Source organism: Agrilus planipennis, unplaced genomic scaffold, assembly GCF_000699045.2.
Source record: "Agrilus planipennis isolate EAB-ADULT unplaced genomic scaffold, Apla_2.0 scaffold20, whole genome shotgun sequence".
Classification (NCBI taxonomy): domain Eukaryota; kingdom Metazoa; phylum Arthropoda; class Insecta; order Coleoptera; family Buprestidae; genus Agrilus; species Agrilus planipennis.
Genome location: NW_020439516.1, coordinates 2,082,783 through 2,094,692, shown reverse-complemented (window position 1 = coordinate 2,094,692; position 11,910 = coordinate 2,082,783). Strand labels below are relative to the sequence as shown.

General features: G+C 31.8%; 1 protein-coding gene across 3 annotated transcripts; it reads left to right on the top strand.

The window, feature by feature from the left end:
- Positions 1-821: 821 nt before the first annotated feature.
- Positions 822-11,904, top strand: LOC108735054 (UHRF1-binding protein 1-like). 3 transcript variants are annotated; one of them, XM_025979241.1, is made up of 21 exons: positions 822-1,040; positions 1,104-1,305; positions 1,398-1,592; positions 1,760-1,985; positions 2,039-2,205; positions 2,295-2,451; positions 2,504-2,751; positions 3,003-3,192; positions 3,288-3,317; positions 3,429-3,521; positions 3,582-3,763; positions 3,820-4,116; positions 4,181-4,540; positions 4,608-4,689; positions 8,840-8,917; positions 9,019-9,300; positions 9,481-9,785; positions 9,858-9,992; positions 10,737-11,018; positions 11,079-11,259; positions 11,364-11,904. In XM_025979241.1, exons 1-21 carry the CDS (start codon positions 997-999, stop codon positions 11,615-11,617), a joined length of 3,990 nt encoding a protein of 1,329 aa, XP_025835026.1. In that variant the 5' UTR covers positions 822-996; the 3' UTR covers positions 11,618-11,904. The 3 variants fall into 3 exon arrangements, with proteins under 3 accessions (XP_025835026.1, XP_025835025.1, XP_025835027.1); XM_025979240.1 differs by lacking the exons at positions 8,840-8,917; positions 9,019-9,300; positions 9,481-9,785; ... (2 more) ...; positions 11,079-11,259; positions 11,364-11,904 and adding exons at positions 4,869-5,150; positions 5,331-5,635; positions 5,708-5,842; ... (1 more) ...; positions 6,929-7,109; positions 7,214-8,407 and having other exon boundaries at positions 823-1,040; positions 4,608-4,767; XM_025979242.1 differs by lacking the exons at positions 3,288-3,317; positions 8,840-8,917; positions 9,019-9,300; ... (3 more) ...; positions 11,079-11,259; positions 11,364-11,904 and adding exons at positions 4,869-5,150; positions 5,331-5,635; positions 5,708-5,842; ... (1 more) ...; positions 6,929-7,109; positions 7,214-8,407 and having other exon boundaries at positions 823-1,040; positions 4,608-4,767.
- Positions 11,905-11,910: the final 6 nt, after the last annotated feature.

Here is an 11,910-nt window from a genome sequence, read left to right as displayed (position 1 = left end):
TTTTATCTTTGATATTAATAATAAATAACTATTACAATTACACGAAAGTATATATTTATAAATTAAACTCAAGAAATTTTTAATATGGTTGATTTTAAAGAAGCCAAATAATGACTTGTATTGGCTATTAATGATTTCGGTTCGTAAATGTAATACAAAAGTTAATTTCTGTGTTCTTTCCTTTTAGAAACAATGTATCGCTTTAAATCACCCTGTAAAGTTTAGCTAGAGGGGAAAAATTGACATAAACCATGCGTAGAGAAAAACTAACAAAGAGACTGATTACTGAAAAATATTTTCATGCAACAAAATATGCAGGACAAGACGTGATTTGGAACCTTTTCTTTTTGTTTATTTTCAATAATTTTTTGTCATAAAAATTTTTTTACTCAAACAATTACGAAAATTATTGTAGATACGCTCCATAGTTTAAATATTTTTTATAATATTGAGTGTTCATGTTTTTGTTGTTGATTTTATCGAAAATTTTTGTTCGTTATTACGATTTTACCATTCACGAATACTGAAATTTTATTACTTTATAGTTCTGCAATCCGATAAAGAAAAGTTTAATGATGCTACAATATTTGCAGACAACATGGATTACTTATTTTTACGTCAGAAAGTGACTGCCTTACATAGATTAATACAAGTGGGAATAGCTATTTATTTCTCTGATAAAATAAATTTATACTTTTTCTCATAAGTAAAATAAAAGAGAAAGGATTGTGGAGACCAAACTCAAATACTACTTCAAAAATTCGTGGGCTAAATGCTTTAGATTAAAACTTAAATAACCTAAGTTAACATCATAGATAATAGTTAACATCTGTCAGTTGTCAGCTGGATAGATGATCAGCTGGTCGCATTATGTCTCCGGTTGGTTTTGATTAAAAAATGTTGTATTTTTAAATAAACAATGATTGTAATTTATCTAGTCATGTAATAATAGAATCTATTTGTGGTGTCAGTAGATTTAGTGTAGTTTTATTAAAAATGGTTTCCATAATAAAAAACCAACTGTTGAAGCATTTATCAAGGTAACAGAAAATTGGTTTTAGAGTTAAATTGTTCCTTGTGGTTTACATTAATTGCATTATTAGATTTACCAAAAACCTATCTGCCGATAAAATAAATCTAAGCACATTTAAAGGAGAAGGCGAATTAAAAAATTTGGAATTAAATGAAGAAGTACTTACAGATTTACTTGAGCTTCCTTCATGGCTAAGACTTACAAAAGCTCGATCAAATAAAGTTTCTTTTAGAGTTCAATGGACTAAGTTAAAAAGCGTTCCAATAGTTCTGGTAAGTATATTTTAAAATTCAATTATGGAGATGTACTATTTTTTTAAACAGTTGGGATTAGCTTTTAATGCATTGAATGAAACAAATTATAGAGCTTAGATGAAGTAAATATAACAGTAGAAACATGTGAGGAATTAAGACCTATGTCACCTCAAGCAGGATTATCTTCATATGCTGCAGTCCCAGGCAAATATAGTTTTATTCATAAAGTGATTGATGGCATCACAGTAACTGTTAATACAGTAAATATTGTGTTCAACAGTCCAGCGTTTACTGCTACTGTACAGGTATTTACAATTCTCTAATGATTTATGATAGACACTTAAAGCCAAGAAATCGTTGTATTTCATTGATAAAAAAGGAGAAACTTCCTGGTTCCTATTTTCATTTGTAGTCTCATGTTCTAAATTTTTGAAATTGAATTAATCAATTGTCTGTTTATTATAATTAATAGGTTTCAAGAATATTGCTAGAGTCGAGGGATCCTAAATGGCGCAAATGCGATTTGAGAATGTCTCGCCTAAAAGAGCCTGACAAAGGTCAGCTCCTTATTTTTAAGGAATTAACATGGCAAACTGTTAGGATCGAGGCTAAATCTACAAAGGACAGCAACTTAACTCCCATTAGATTGCTAACTAATCAGGCGTGGTGTAGAATTACTATTAAGAAAAGACTGGCAGGTAAAAAACTGTATTTACAAACCATAACTAGAAACTGGGAAAATATTTTCCAGATTGTTTTATTATCGGTTCTCGCATGGTTGTGATATTAGATGACCTGTTGTGGGTCTTAACTGACTCACAACTAAAAGCCGCCTTGAAATTCGTTGATTCTTTGGCTGGACTAGTTCAGAAATCTACACTTTTAGCAAGAAAAGTTAAGGCAGCTCGTAAACTAGAGGTTGCTATTATATTTTTTTTCTGTTCTGTTAATTTTGCATTACAAGCTAGACAATAACATCATGTCAGCTTATTATTATTTTCACTCAGGAGCTTCCAGAATATCAGGCTCAAGTTGCACAGCAGTCCAAGTCTCATATTGGTCACTCAAACGCAGCAAAAGTCTTCTCAAAATTTGACGTAGTTGAAACCTCATATCATTTTGTTACCCAGCATATTGTTTTACATCTGTGTGATGATGTGGGGGGTAAGAAATTTTATTTTTCTTCCTTGCTTCTTATTAATGCCTTTTTTTTAAGATGGTCGTTCTTGTCATCCACATTTTAAAGAGGGTGGTGCATTACAAATAACTGTTAACAAGTTTAAAGTTGATTATTATCCGTACCATTTAGCAAAAAGTGATCGCAAACACTGGCCTGGTTATAGGGAAGAAGTTACCCCTCATGTGCAGTGGTTTATTGAAGCTATGTCGAAGTTTCGAACGGAATTACTTGACCTTGTGGGGCGAAATAAGACACAACATACTCCTTTGAGCAGATCTGCTAAGGTATGCTTCATAGGGTCTAAGAAAAATCCCAAAATCTTAATTTATTATTGTGCATAACAGCAATAAATAACAAATACTGATGTTCCTTCTTATCTACTTCCAAACACTCGTAATAACTGTTCTCAGGTAGCTTTTAACAATAAATGTTAATTTTGTGACAATAGATGTGGTTGTGTTAAATACTCAGTAAGGGATCCCCGTATTTTAGTTTTAAATGTAACTTATAATAAACTAGTTTTATAAATCATCAGCCAAATGATCAGGGCCCAGAAGGTTGGACAGTAGTGCATTCTGAACCCAAAGCAAATCAACTAAGAGACCACTTATTATTTGAACTCAGCAAACTTATGACTTCGTGTATGATCGTTAGATTGGACGATTTCACCATTTATAAAGTTACCACGCCCACAAAAAGGCCTGAACTAAAAGTGTTCATTTCAGGTAAACTTTGAAATACAATGTTTTAATACACTTTACATCACAGTTATTCATTTATATACATATATATATATACATGCTTGAATTTTTTAATGCAGTCCAGTCTAAAAGGAAGGAAAAAAATGCAGGTATTTAAAAGGCTGTAGCCGGTTTCCTACATTTAGAACCTTTAACATTTTTGCTTGTTTCTCAAATGAGAAAATTAATTATGCTTACCTATTTATATGTATTCTTGCTAGGTGACAAAGACAGGATATCTTTACCAGAAAATTCTAACATACTTCATGCGGAATTTATTTACTTCTACTATCCTAGTGATACTGCTTTTCCTCGTAAGTTATTTTATTAAGCATCTCTTCGAAACTTTTCATTTAAACATGCAAATGTTTTAGTACCTCCCCCGAAATTTTACGTTCATGCCAATCCCATTCAAATCTATTTTGATGTGGATACATGCTTATGGTTGAATTCTTTTGGTCTTACTCTCTATCAATCTTTGCTCTCTTCCAAACAACAGGCTTCGAGCTCAGATATAACGTACGTTGATGTCAAAATCGAAGCGATTTTACCAAAAGTAAGTCATATTGTTTTTAAAGATTTTTAACACTGGACACAGGTACTTTTTTTTAGATAATTTTCGAAAGTGCAGCGGAATATCCTAATCAGAGAGATAGACCAAAATCTTTACATTTTAACGTAACAAGAGCTACAATTACAAATGTTCGCAATTTACAGCAGTCATCCAGAGCCGATTTGGCCAAATGTGTCGAATCATTTCATTCAGGTTCTTTATTTTTTGGATCTGATTTTCCTTCAAAATCCGGCGACTTCTATTTAGTAACTCAAAAATTTCTTGATCATATTACTACAAACGATAACGTAAGAAATACGCCTGAAGAAATGACCTATTCTTCAGTAAATGCCTTGGTAAGAATTACAAAGCATAGTTTCGTTCCATTTACACATCATTCAATTCGTTCATTTAATTAAGATGGAGCTTTTATCGAGAGAATTGTTCTGGCGAGATGCAAAAGATGTATGGAACATTCATTTGGAACCCGTTTGGGGCGACTTTTTGGGCGCAAAAGCGGTGGGCAGTAATAAGCCGGTGCCATTTTTGGACACCGTTCCTGTTACCATTTGGCTTCACACTTGTATGGACCCAAATTCGACTGTAAAGTCCGAAGAGAACAATGGTGCAAAACATGCTGACATCCATGCGTTGACTTACATATCAACACTTATTAGTGTTCAACTCAATCATTATCAATATCTTTTTCTGTTGAGATTGGCCGAAGAAGTTGCCGAAATGACGACATTTTTATCCCTCGATTCTAACAAGATCATGAAGGTAAGTTCAAAATAATTTGTACAAAAATCTCTGGCAATGTCTAACCAAATCGATTAATTACTTTTAGACTGATAGTATGGGTTCTTTAATCGTTGGTGCTGTTATTCCACAAGTGGAAGTGACTTTTGTAATGCCTTCACAATGTCCAGGGAAAGAATCGTCAGGTGGCGATGTTGAATCGTTTGTTCCTGATTCGTCTAGTATTCCTGATGACATGCCATTTCAAGGTGAGTAACCTAAGCACAGTTATTTTTATAGTGTTGTTAGTGCTTCTCTCATTTGAGTGGATGAGGTGCATGTACTTAAAAAGACCTTATCGTCTTTTAAGGATCTTCTGCGACAATTTTCCCACATAGGGATCTTACGATCTTGGAAAATGAGTATAAGGAGCGAGTCCCAAACGGTGTTGGTAATAGAAGTATAGGGAAAATGAAAATGAATATCAATATGAAAGGAATTCGTCCTGACTATTTTAATAATTCGAAGAGTGATATAGCAGAACCTCAAATGGACACTGGTAGCTACGTTAATCCCATAACAACCCCTACCACAACTCGTTATCAGGGATCAATCAATAGCAGTACAAAGATATCAGAAAATTTTAATGCGGGTTTGTTATACTTCTTTTTATTCAATAAGATTGGTAGCAAATCAGAATTTTATTTAAAGTTAAAATTGAACAAGTAACAATAATATTCTTGGCAAAAGTAGCTGTTTTTTTTTAAATAGAAACCTAAAAAACATTAATAATGTCTTTCTATTGCTCTTTTTTACTTTTTTTATATTATAGTAGTCGGCCCATTAGGATTTTCATCAATGAAAAAGAGTTTAAAAAGTATGATAGAAAGTACCATGAAGCCAAGTATGGACGATGCAAGCGAGACAATGTCGATCAAGAGCGATGTATCGAGCGATTCAGATAATTTAGAGGTAATTAGTGTTGTTGGAAGAGAATTAGAAATCGAAGATGCAATGTTCTATGTCGATCGTTTTGAAGAGAACAAGCAGATTGAAGTGGCCAGTGAAGTTGAAGAGGACAGTTTAACAACTATCAGTGAACGATCTTATACCAGTAGTTACAGGAGAAGAGATTTGGTGAGTAAAATTTTTATCTTCTACCTTTTTTGCGATAAAAACCAATTAATAAAAATGTTGTTGTTCTTTAAGGTTTCAGTAGCAACGTTTAAGTTAAATAAGGTCGAGTTTATTCAGCAGTCGAACGGTTTTTCATCGAGTATCAAAGTACAAGTGGGAAACATGTCCAGTGACGAGTGCTCGTCGATACCCTGGGACGAGTTTCAAGTAAGTTTTCAATGGAAACCTTAAAATGTTATAAATTATTTATTATATAATTGACTTTCTTATATTTCACATTTTATGGTTTTTATTTTTTTTGAATGTAAATAATTAATCTATCGCAGTGCAGTTCTTGAATTTTTTTAATATTTATTAAACTTGAGTTAGTTATCGCTACATTTTATCACATCACCACATAACTCGCCAACGACTTACACGACTTTTTTCTCTGTATTTGTGCATGCATCTGAATGTTTTATGTGGCGCAGGGCAACGAAAAGGTATTAGCAGGTTATCATCTCCTGTATTTTGGGCACGAATCGTAGAATAGATTTTTAGATTTGTGCATGAAAATTGAGAGTTTTAAAGCACTGTGTGATATGTAACTTCTAAAAGTGAAAATACCTTATTAAATTTGATCATTTTAGTATTGATATAAGTTACAAAACCTTAAAAATGTATTTTTTTTTTTAATAGAAACCTGATTATTAGATAATTTTATTTTAAATACAATAATCTGCGGATCAAGTATGAACTAATTTTGTTCCTGTAATTTATTTTTTTGTTTATTAAGAAATTATAATCATTAGAAATTATTTCATTGAGTCATTATAAATTTAATGTATTATGTTTTGAAGTCAGCTACGCATGTAACATGGAGTACAATAGAATCAGTAATTAGCATCTAGCAGTAGATTTCAAACATTTAAACTACGTAAAAGACTGAGCAAAAACAACACATTTTTTTAGACGAAATTTAACTCGAGAACGAAAGTATGGTCCGAAATATTTTCAAATCGCCCTGGCTTGGCCAGAATCAAGCTTAGACTGGATCATACATTAAAAATTGATCCTGACCCGGTCGAAATAGCAAAGCTTGACTTCTCAGACAAAGACATTCAACGTAAACTGTTCGATGATTTTCTAAGCGTTCAAGCCAACGGTTTAAATCTTACCCTGTGCATGAGCGTGGTAACTGGTTTGGCTGACTTTTTCGAAGACGAAATATACCCCATACCACTGCCGATGGTGGTAAGTACATCGCTTTATCAAAATACATAATATCTAATAAAACTTTGTGCATTTTTGTAGGTTTCCTTAAAAAATATAGCGTTACATTTGAACGAAGATAGGCCTCCAACGAATATAACTTCGCCTGGACCTATTCCCATCGACCTAAATATAACTGAATTGTTTATTAAAAGAAACGAAGATGGTGTGTTCCACATCGAACCAATGAAAATTAACAAGGAAAACGAAAATGCTTCAATAAGTAAGTCAGACCCTACATCGTCAATTACACTTAATCTAATCTGAAGAATAACAAACAATACATGAGTGCAAAAATACAAAAGAAATTCATTTGTCTTTGATTAGGTAATGAAGTCGAATCTCTTCGATCGATAGTGCAAGAGTTACAATTAGAAAACAAGGACTTAAGACGTCATATGGAAACGTTCGAGCAAGTATCAAAAGAAAATATGGATCTACATAGATATAAAGAAGAATATGAAAGCATGCGTCATGCCCTTATTATGGCCGAAAGCAAAGTAACGGAGATGGACGAAAAGTATACAAAGTTGTTAGCGTTTATAAGTCCGGAATGTTCCCAGTGTGACGGAAACAGATAGCAATGTTGCTTCCGGTGTACCTTTTGCTGTTATAACAGAAAGATTTCTTAGGTCGACAGTCCCTAGTCTTTTAAGTACAGTAGAAAGGAACCGCTTTACGAAGTTTATACATATTATACATATACTATATTATACATATGCATACGATATACATAAAACATACATAATAGATGTACTTATTTACAGGGTGATTTAAGTTTAAGATTATAGTATGATATTAATAATAAATAACTATTACAATTACACGAAAGTATATATTTATAAATTAAACTCAAGAAATTTTTAATATGGTTGATTTTAAAGAAGCCAAATAATGACTTGTATTGGCTATTAATGATTTCGGTTCGTAAATGTAATACAAAAGTTAATTTCTGTGTTCTTTCCTTTTAGAAACAATGTATCGCTTTAAATCACCCTGTAAAGTTTAGCTAGAGGGGAAAAATTGACATAAACCATGCGTAGAGAAAAACTAACAAAGAGACTGATTACTGAAAAATATTTTCATGCAACAAAATATGCAGGACAAGACGTGATTTGGAACCTTTTCTTTTTGTTTATTTTCAATAATTTTTTGTCATAAAAATTTTTTTACTCAAACAATTACGAAAATTATTGTAGATACGCTCCATAGTTTAAATATTTTTTATAATATTGAGTGTTCATGTTTTTGTTGTTGATTTTATCGAAAATTTCTGTTCGTTATTACTTATATAGTTAGTGTTAAAGTGGGTAAAAATTTTTAGCAAATTTTCTAATAGTTAACTATAATTAAGATGAAATAATTTAAATTTGTAGGAATTATTAAATTTAATCCTTTTCCTATGTAAATAAACGAAAAAACTCTATTTCATATATTACTTCCTTTTGAAAATTATAGTTGTAAAGGCATGAGAATTGAATGAGATTGTTTCCTACAAATAAACAATAATTCCAAAGATAATGAAGCATTTTTAAATGGTAACGAAGAAACGGTTGGTTTTATTGAATTAAAAAAAAAAATTATAAATATCGCTCGATGGTGTTTTAAGGTGTGGTAGTTACCCTGTTAATACAATAGATGCTAAATATTAAAAAATCAGATGAAAGATAAAGCTTTTAACATTTTTAAGAGTGTGTGATTTATAACGGTTTGAAAAAATGGTTACTATTTTTTGTTCAAATGTATTTTTTTAACAGTGTAACTCCTGAAACTTCTTAAATATGATTGACTGTTGCTACTTACTGATTTTAAATAAGTACTCGATTACAAATCGATATTAAAGATATATTTATAAATTAAACTCAAGAAATTTTTAATATGGTTGATTTTAAAGAAGCCAAATAATGACTTGTATTGGCTATTAATGATTTCGGTTCGNTTCACAATGTCCAGGGAAAGAATCGTCAGGTGGCGATGTTGAATCGTTTGTTCCTGATTCGTCTAGTATTCCTGATGACATGCCATTTCAAGGTGAGTAACCTAAGCACAGTTATTTTTATAGTGTTGTTAGTGCTTCTCTCATTTGAGTGGATGAGGTGCATGTACTTAAAAAGACCTTATCGTCTTTTAAGGATCTTCTGCGACAATTTTCCCACATAGGGATCTTACGATCTTGGAAAATGAGTATAAGGAGCGAGTCCCAAACGGTGTTGGTAATAGAAGTATAGGGAAAATGAAAATGAATATCAATATGAAAGGAATTCGTCCTGACTATTTTAATAATTCGAAGAGTGATATAGCAGAACCTCAAATGGACACTGGTAGCTACGTTAATCCCATAACAACCCCTACCACAACTCGTTATCAGGGATCAATCAATAGCAGTACAAAGATATCAGAAAATTTTAATGCGGGTTTGTTATACTTCTTTTTATTCAATAAGATTGGTAGCAAATCAGAATTTTATTTAAAGTTAAAATTGAACAAGTAACAATAATATTCTTGGCAAAAGTAGCTGTTTTTTTTTAAATAGAAACCTAAAAAACATTAATAATGTCTTTCTATTGCTCTTTTTTACTTTTTTTATATTATAGTAGTCGGCCCATTAGGATTTTCATCAATGAAAAAGAGTTTAAAAAGTATGATAGAAAGTACCATGAAGCCAAGTATGGACGATGCAAGCGAGACAATGTCGATCAAGAGCGATGTATCGAGCGATTCAGATAATTTAGAGGTAATTAGTGTTGTTGGAAGAGAATTAGAAATCGAAGATGCAATGTTCTATGTCGATCGTTTTGAAGAGAACAAGCAGATTGAAGTGGCCAGTGAAGTTGAAGAGGACAGTTTAACAACTATCAGTGAACGATCTTATACCAGTAGTTACAGGAGAAGAGATTTGGTGAGTAAAATTTTTATCTTCTACCTTTTTTGCGATAAAAACCAATTAATAAAAATGTTGTTGTTCTTTAAGGTTTCAGTAGCAACGTTTAAGTTAAATAAGGTCGAGTTTATTCAGCAGTCGAACGGTTTTTCATCGAGTATCAAAGTACAAGTGGGAAACATGTCCAGTGACGAGTGCTCGTCGATACCCTGGGACGAGTTTCAAGTAAGTTTTCAATGGAAACCTTAAAATGTTATAAATTATTTATTATATAATTGACTTTCTTATATTTCACATTTTATGGTTTTTATTTTTTTTGAATGTAAATAATTAATCTATCGCAGTGCAGTTCTTGAATTTTTTTAATATTTATTAAACTTGAGTTAGTTATCGCTACATTTTATCACATCACCACATAACTCGCCAACGACTTACACGACTTTTTTCTCTGTATTTGTGCATGCATCTGAATGTTTTATGTGGCGCAGGGCAACGAAAAGGTATTAGCAGGTTATCATCTCCTGTATTTTGGGCACGAATCGTAGAATAGATTTTTAGATTTGTGCATGAAAATTGAGAGTTTTAAAGCACTGTGTGATATGTAACTTCTAAAAGTGAAAATACCTTATTAAATTTGATCATTTTAGTATTGATATAAGTTACAAAACCTTAAAAATGTATTTTTTTTTTTAATAGAAACCTGATTATTAGATAATTTTATTTTAAATACAATAATCTGCGGATCAAGTATGAACTAATTTTGTTCCTGTAATTTATTTTTTTGTTTATTAAGAAATTATAATCATTAGAAATTATTTCATTGAGTCATTATAAATTTAATGTATTATGTTTTGAAGTCAGCTACGCATGTAACATGGAGTACAATAGAATCAGTAATTAGCATCTAGCAGTAGATTTCAAACATTTAAACTACGTAAAAGACTGAGCAAAAACAACACATTTTTTTAGACGAAATTTAACTCGAGAACGAAAGTATGGTCCGAAATATTTTCAAATCGCCCTGGCTTGGCCAGAATCAAGCTTAGACTGGATCATACATTAAAAATTGATCCTGACCCGGTCGAAATAGCAAAGCTTGACTTCTCAGACAAAGACATTCAACGTAAACTGTTCGATGATTTTCTAAGCGTTCAAGCCAACGGTTTAAATCTTACCCTGTGCATGAGCGTGGTAACTGGTTTGGCTGACTTTTTCGAAGACGAAATATACCCCATACCACTGCCGATGGTGGTAAGTACATCGCTTTATCAAAATACATAATATCTAATAAAACTTTGTGCATTTTTGTAGGTTTCCTTAAAAAATATAGCGTTACATTTGAACGAAGATAGGCCTCCAACGAATATAACTTCGCCTGGACCTATTCCCATCGACCTAAATATAACTGAATTGTTTATTAAAAGAAACGAAGATGGTGTGTTCCACATCGAACCAATGAAAATTAACAAGGAAAACGAAAATGCTTCAATAAGTAAGTCAGACCCTACATCGTCAATTACACTTAATCTAATCTGAAGAATAACAAACAATACATGAGTGCAAAAATACAAAAGAAATTCATTTGTCTTTGATTAGGTAATGAAGTCGAATCTCTTCGATCGATAGTGCAAGAGTTACAATTAGAAAACAAGGACTTAAGACGTCATATGGAAACGTTCGAGCAAGTATCAAAAGAAAATATGGATCTACATAGATATAAAGAAGAATATGAAAGCATGCGTCATGCCCTTATTATGGCCGAAAGCAAAGTAACGGAGATGGACGAAAAGTATACAAAGTTGTTAGCGTTTATAAGTCCGGAATGTTCCCAGTGTGACGGAAACAGATAGCAATGTTGCTTCCGGTGTACCTTTTGCTGTTATAACAGAAAGATTTCTTAGGTCGACAGTCCCTAGTCTTTTAAGTACAGTAGAAAGGAACCGCTTTACGAAGTTTATACATATTATACATATACTATATTATACATATGCATACGATATACATAAAACATACATAATAGATGTACTTATTTACAGGGTGATTTAAGTTTAAGATTATAGTATGATATTAATAATAAATAACTATTACAATTACACGAAAGTATATATTTATAAATTAAACTCAAGAAATTTTTAATATGGTT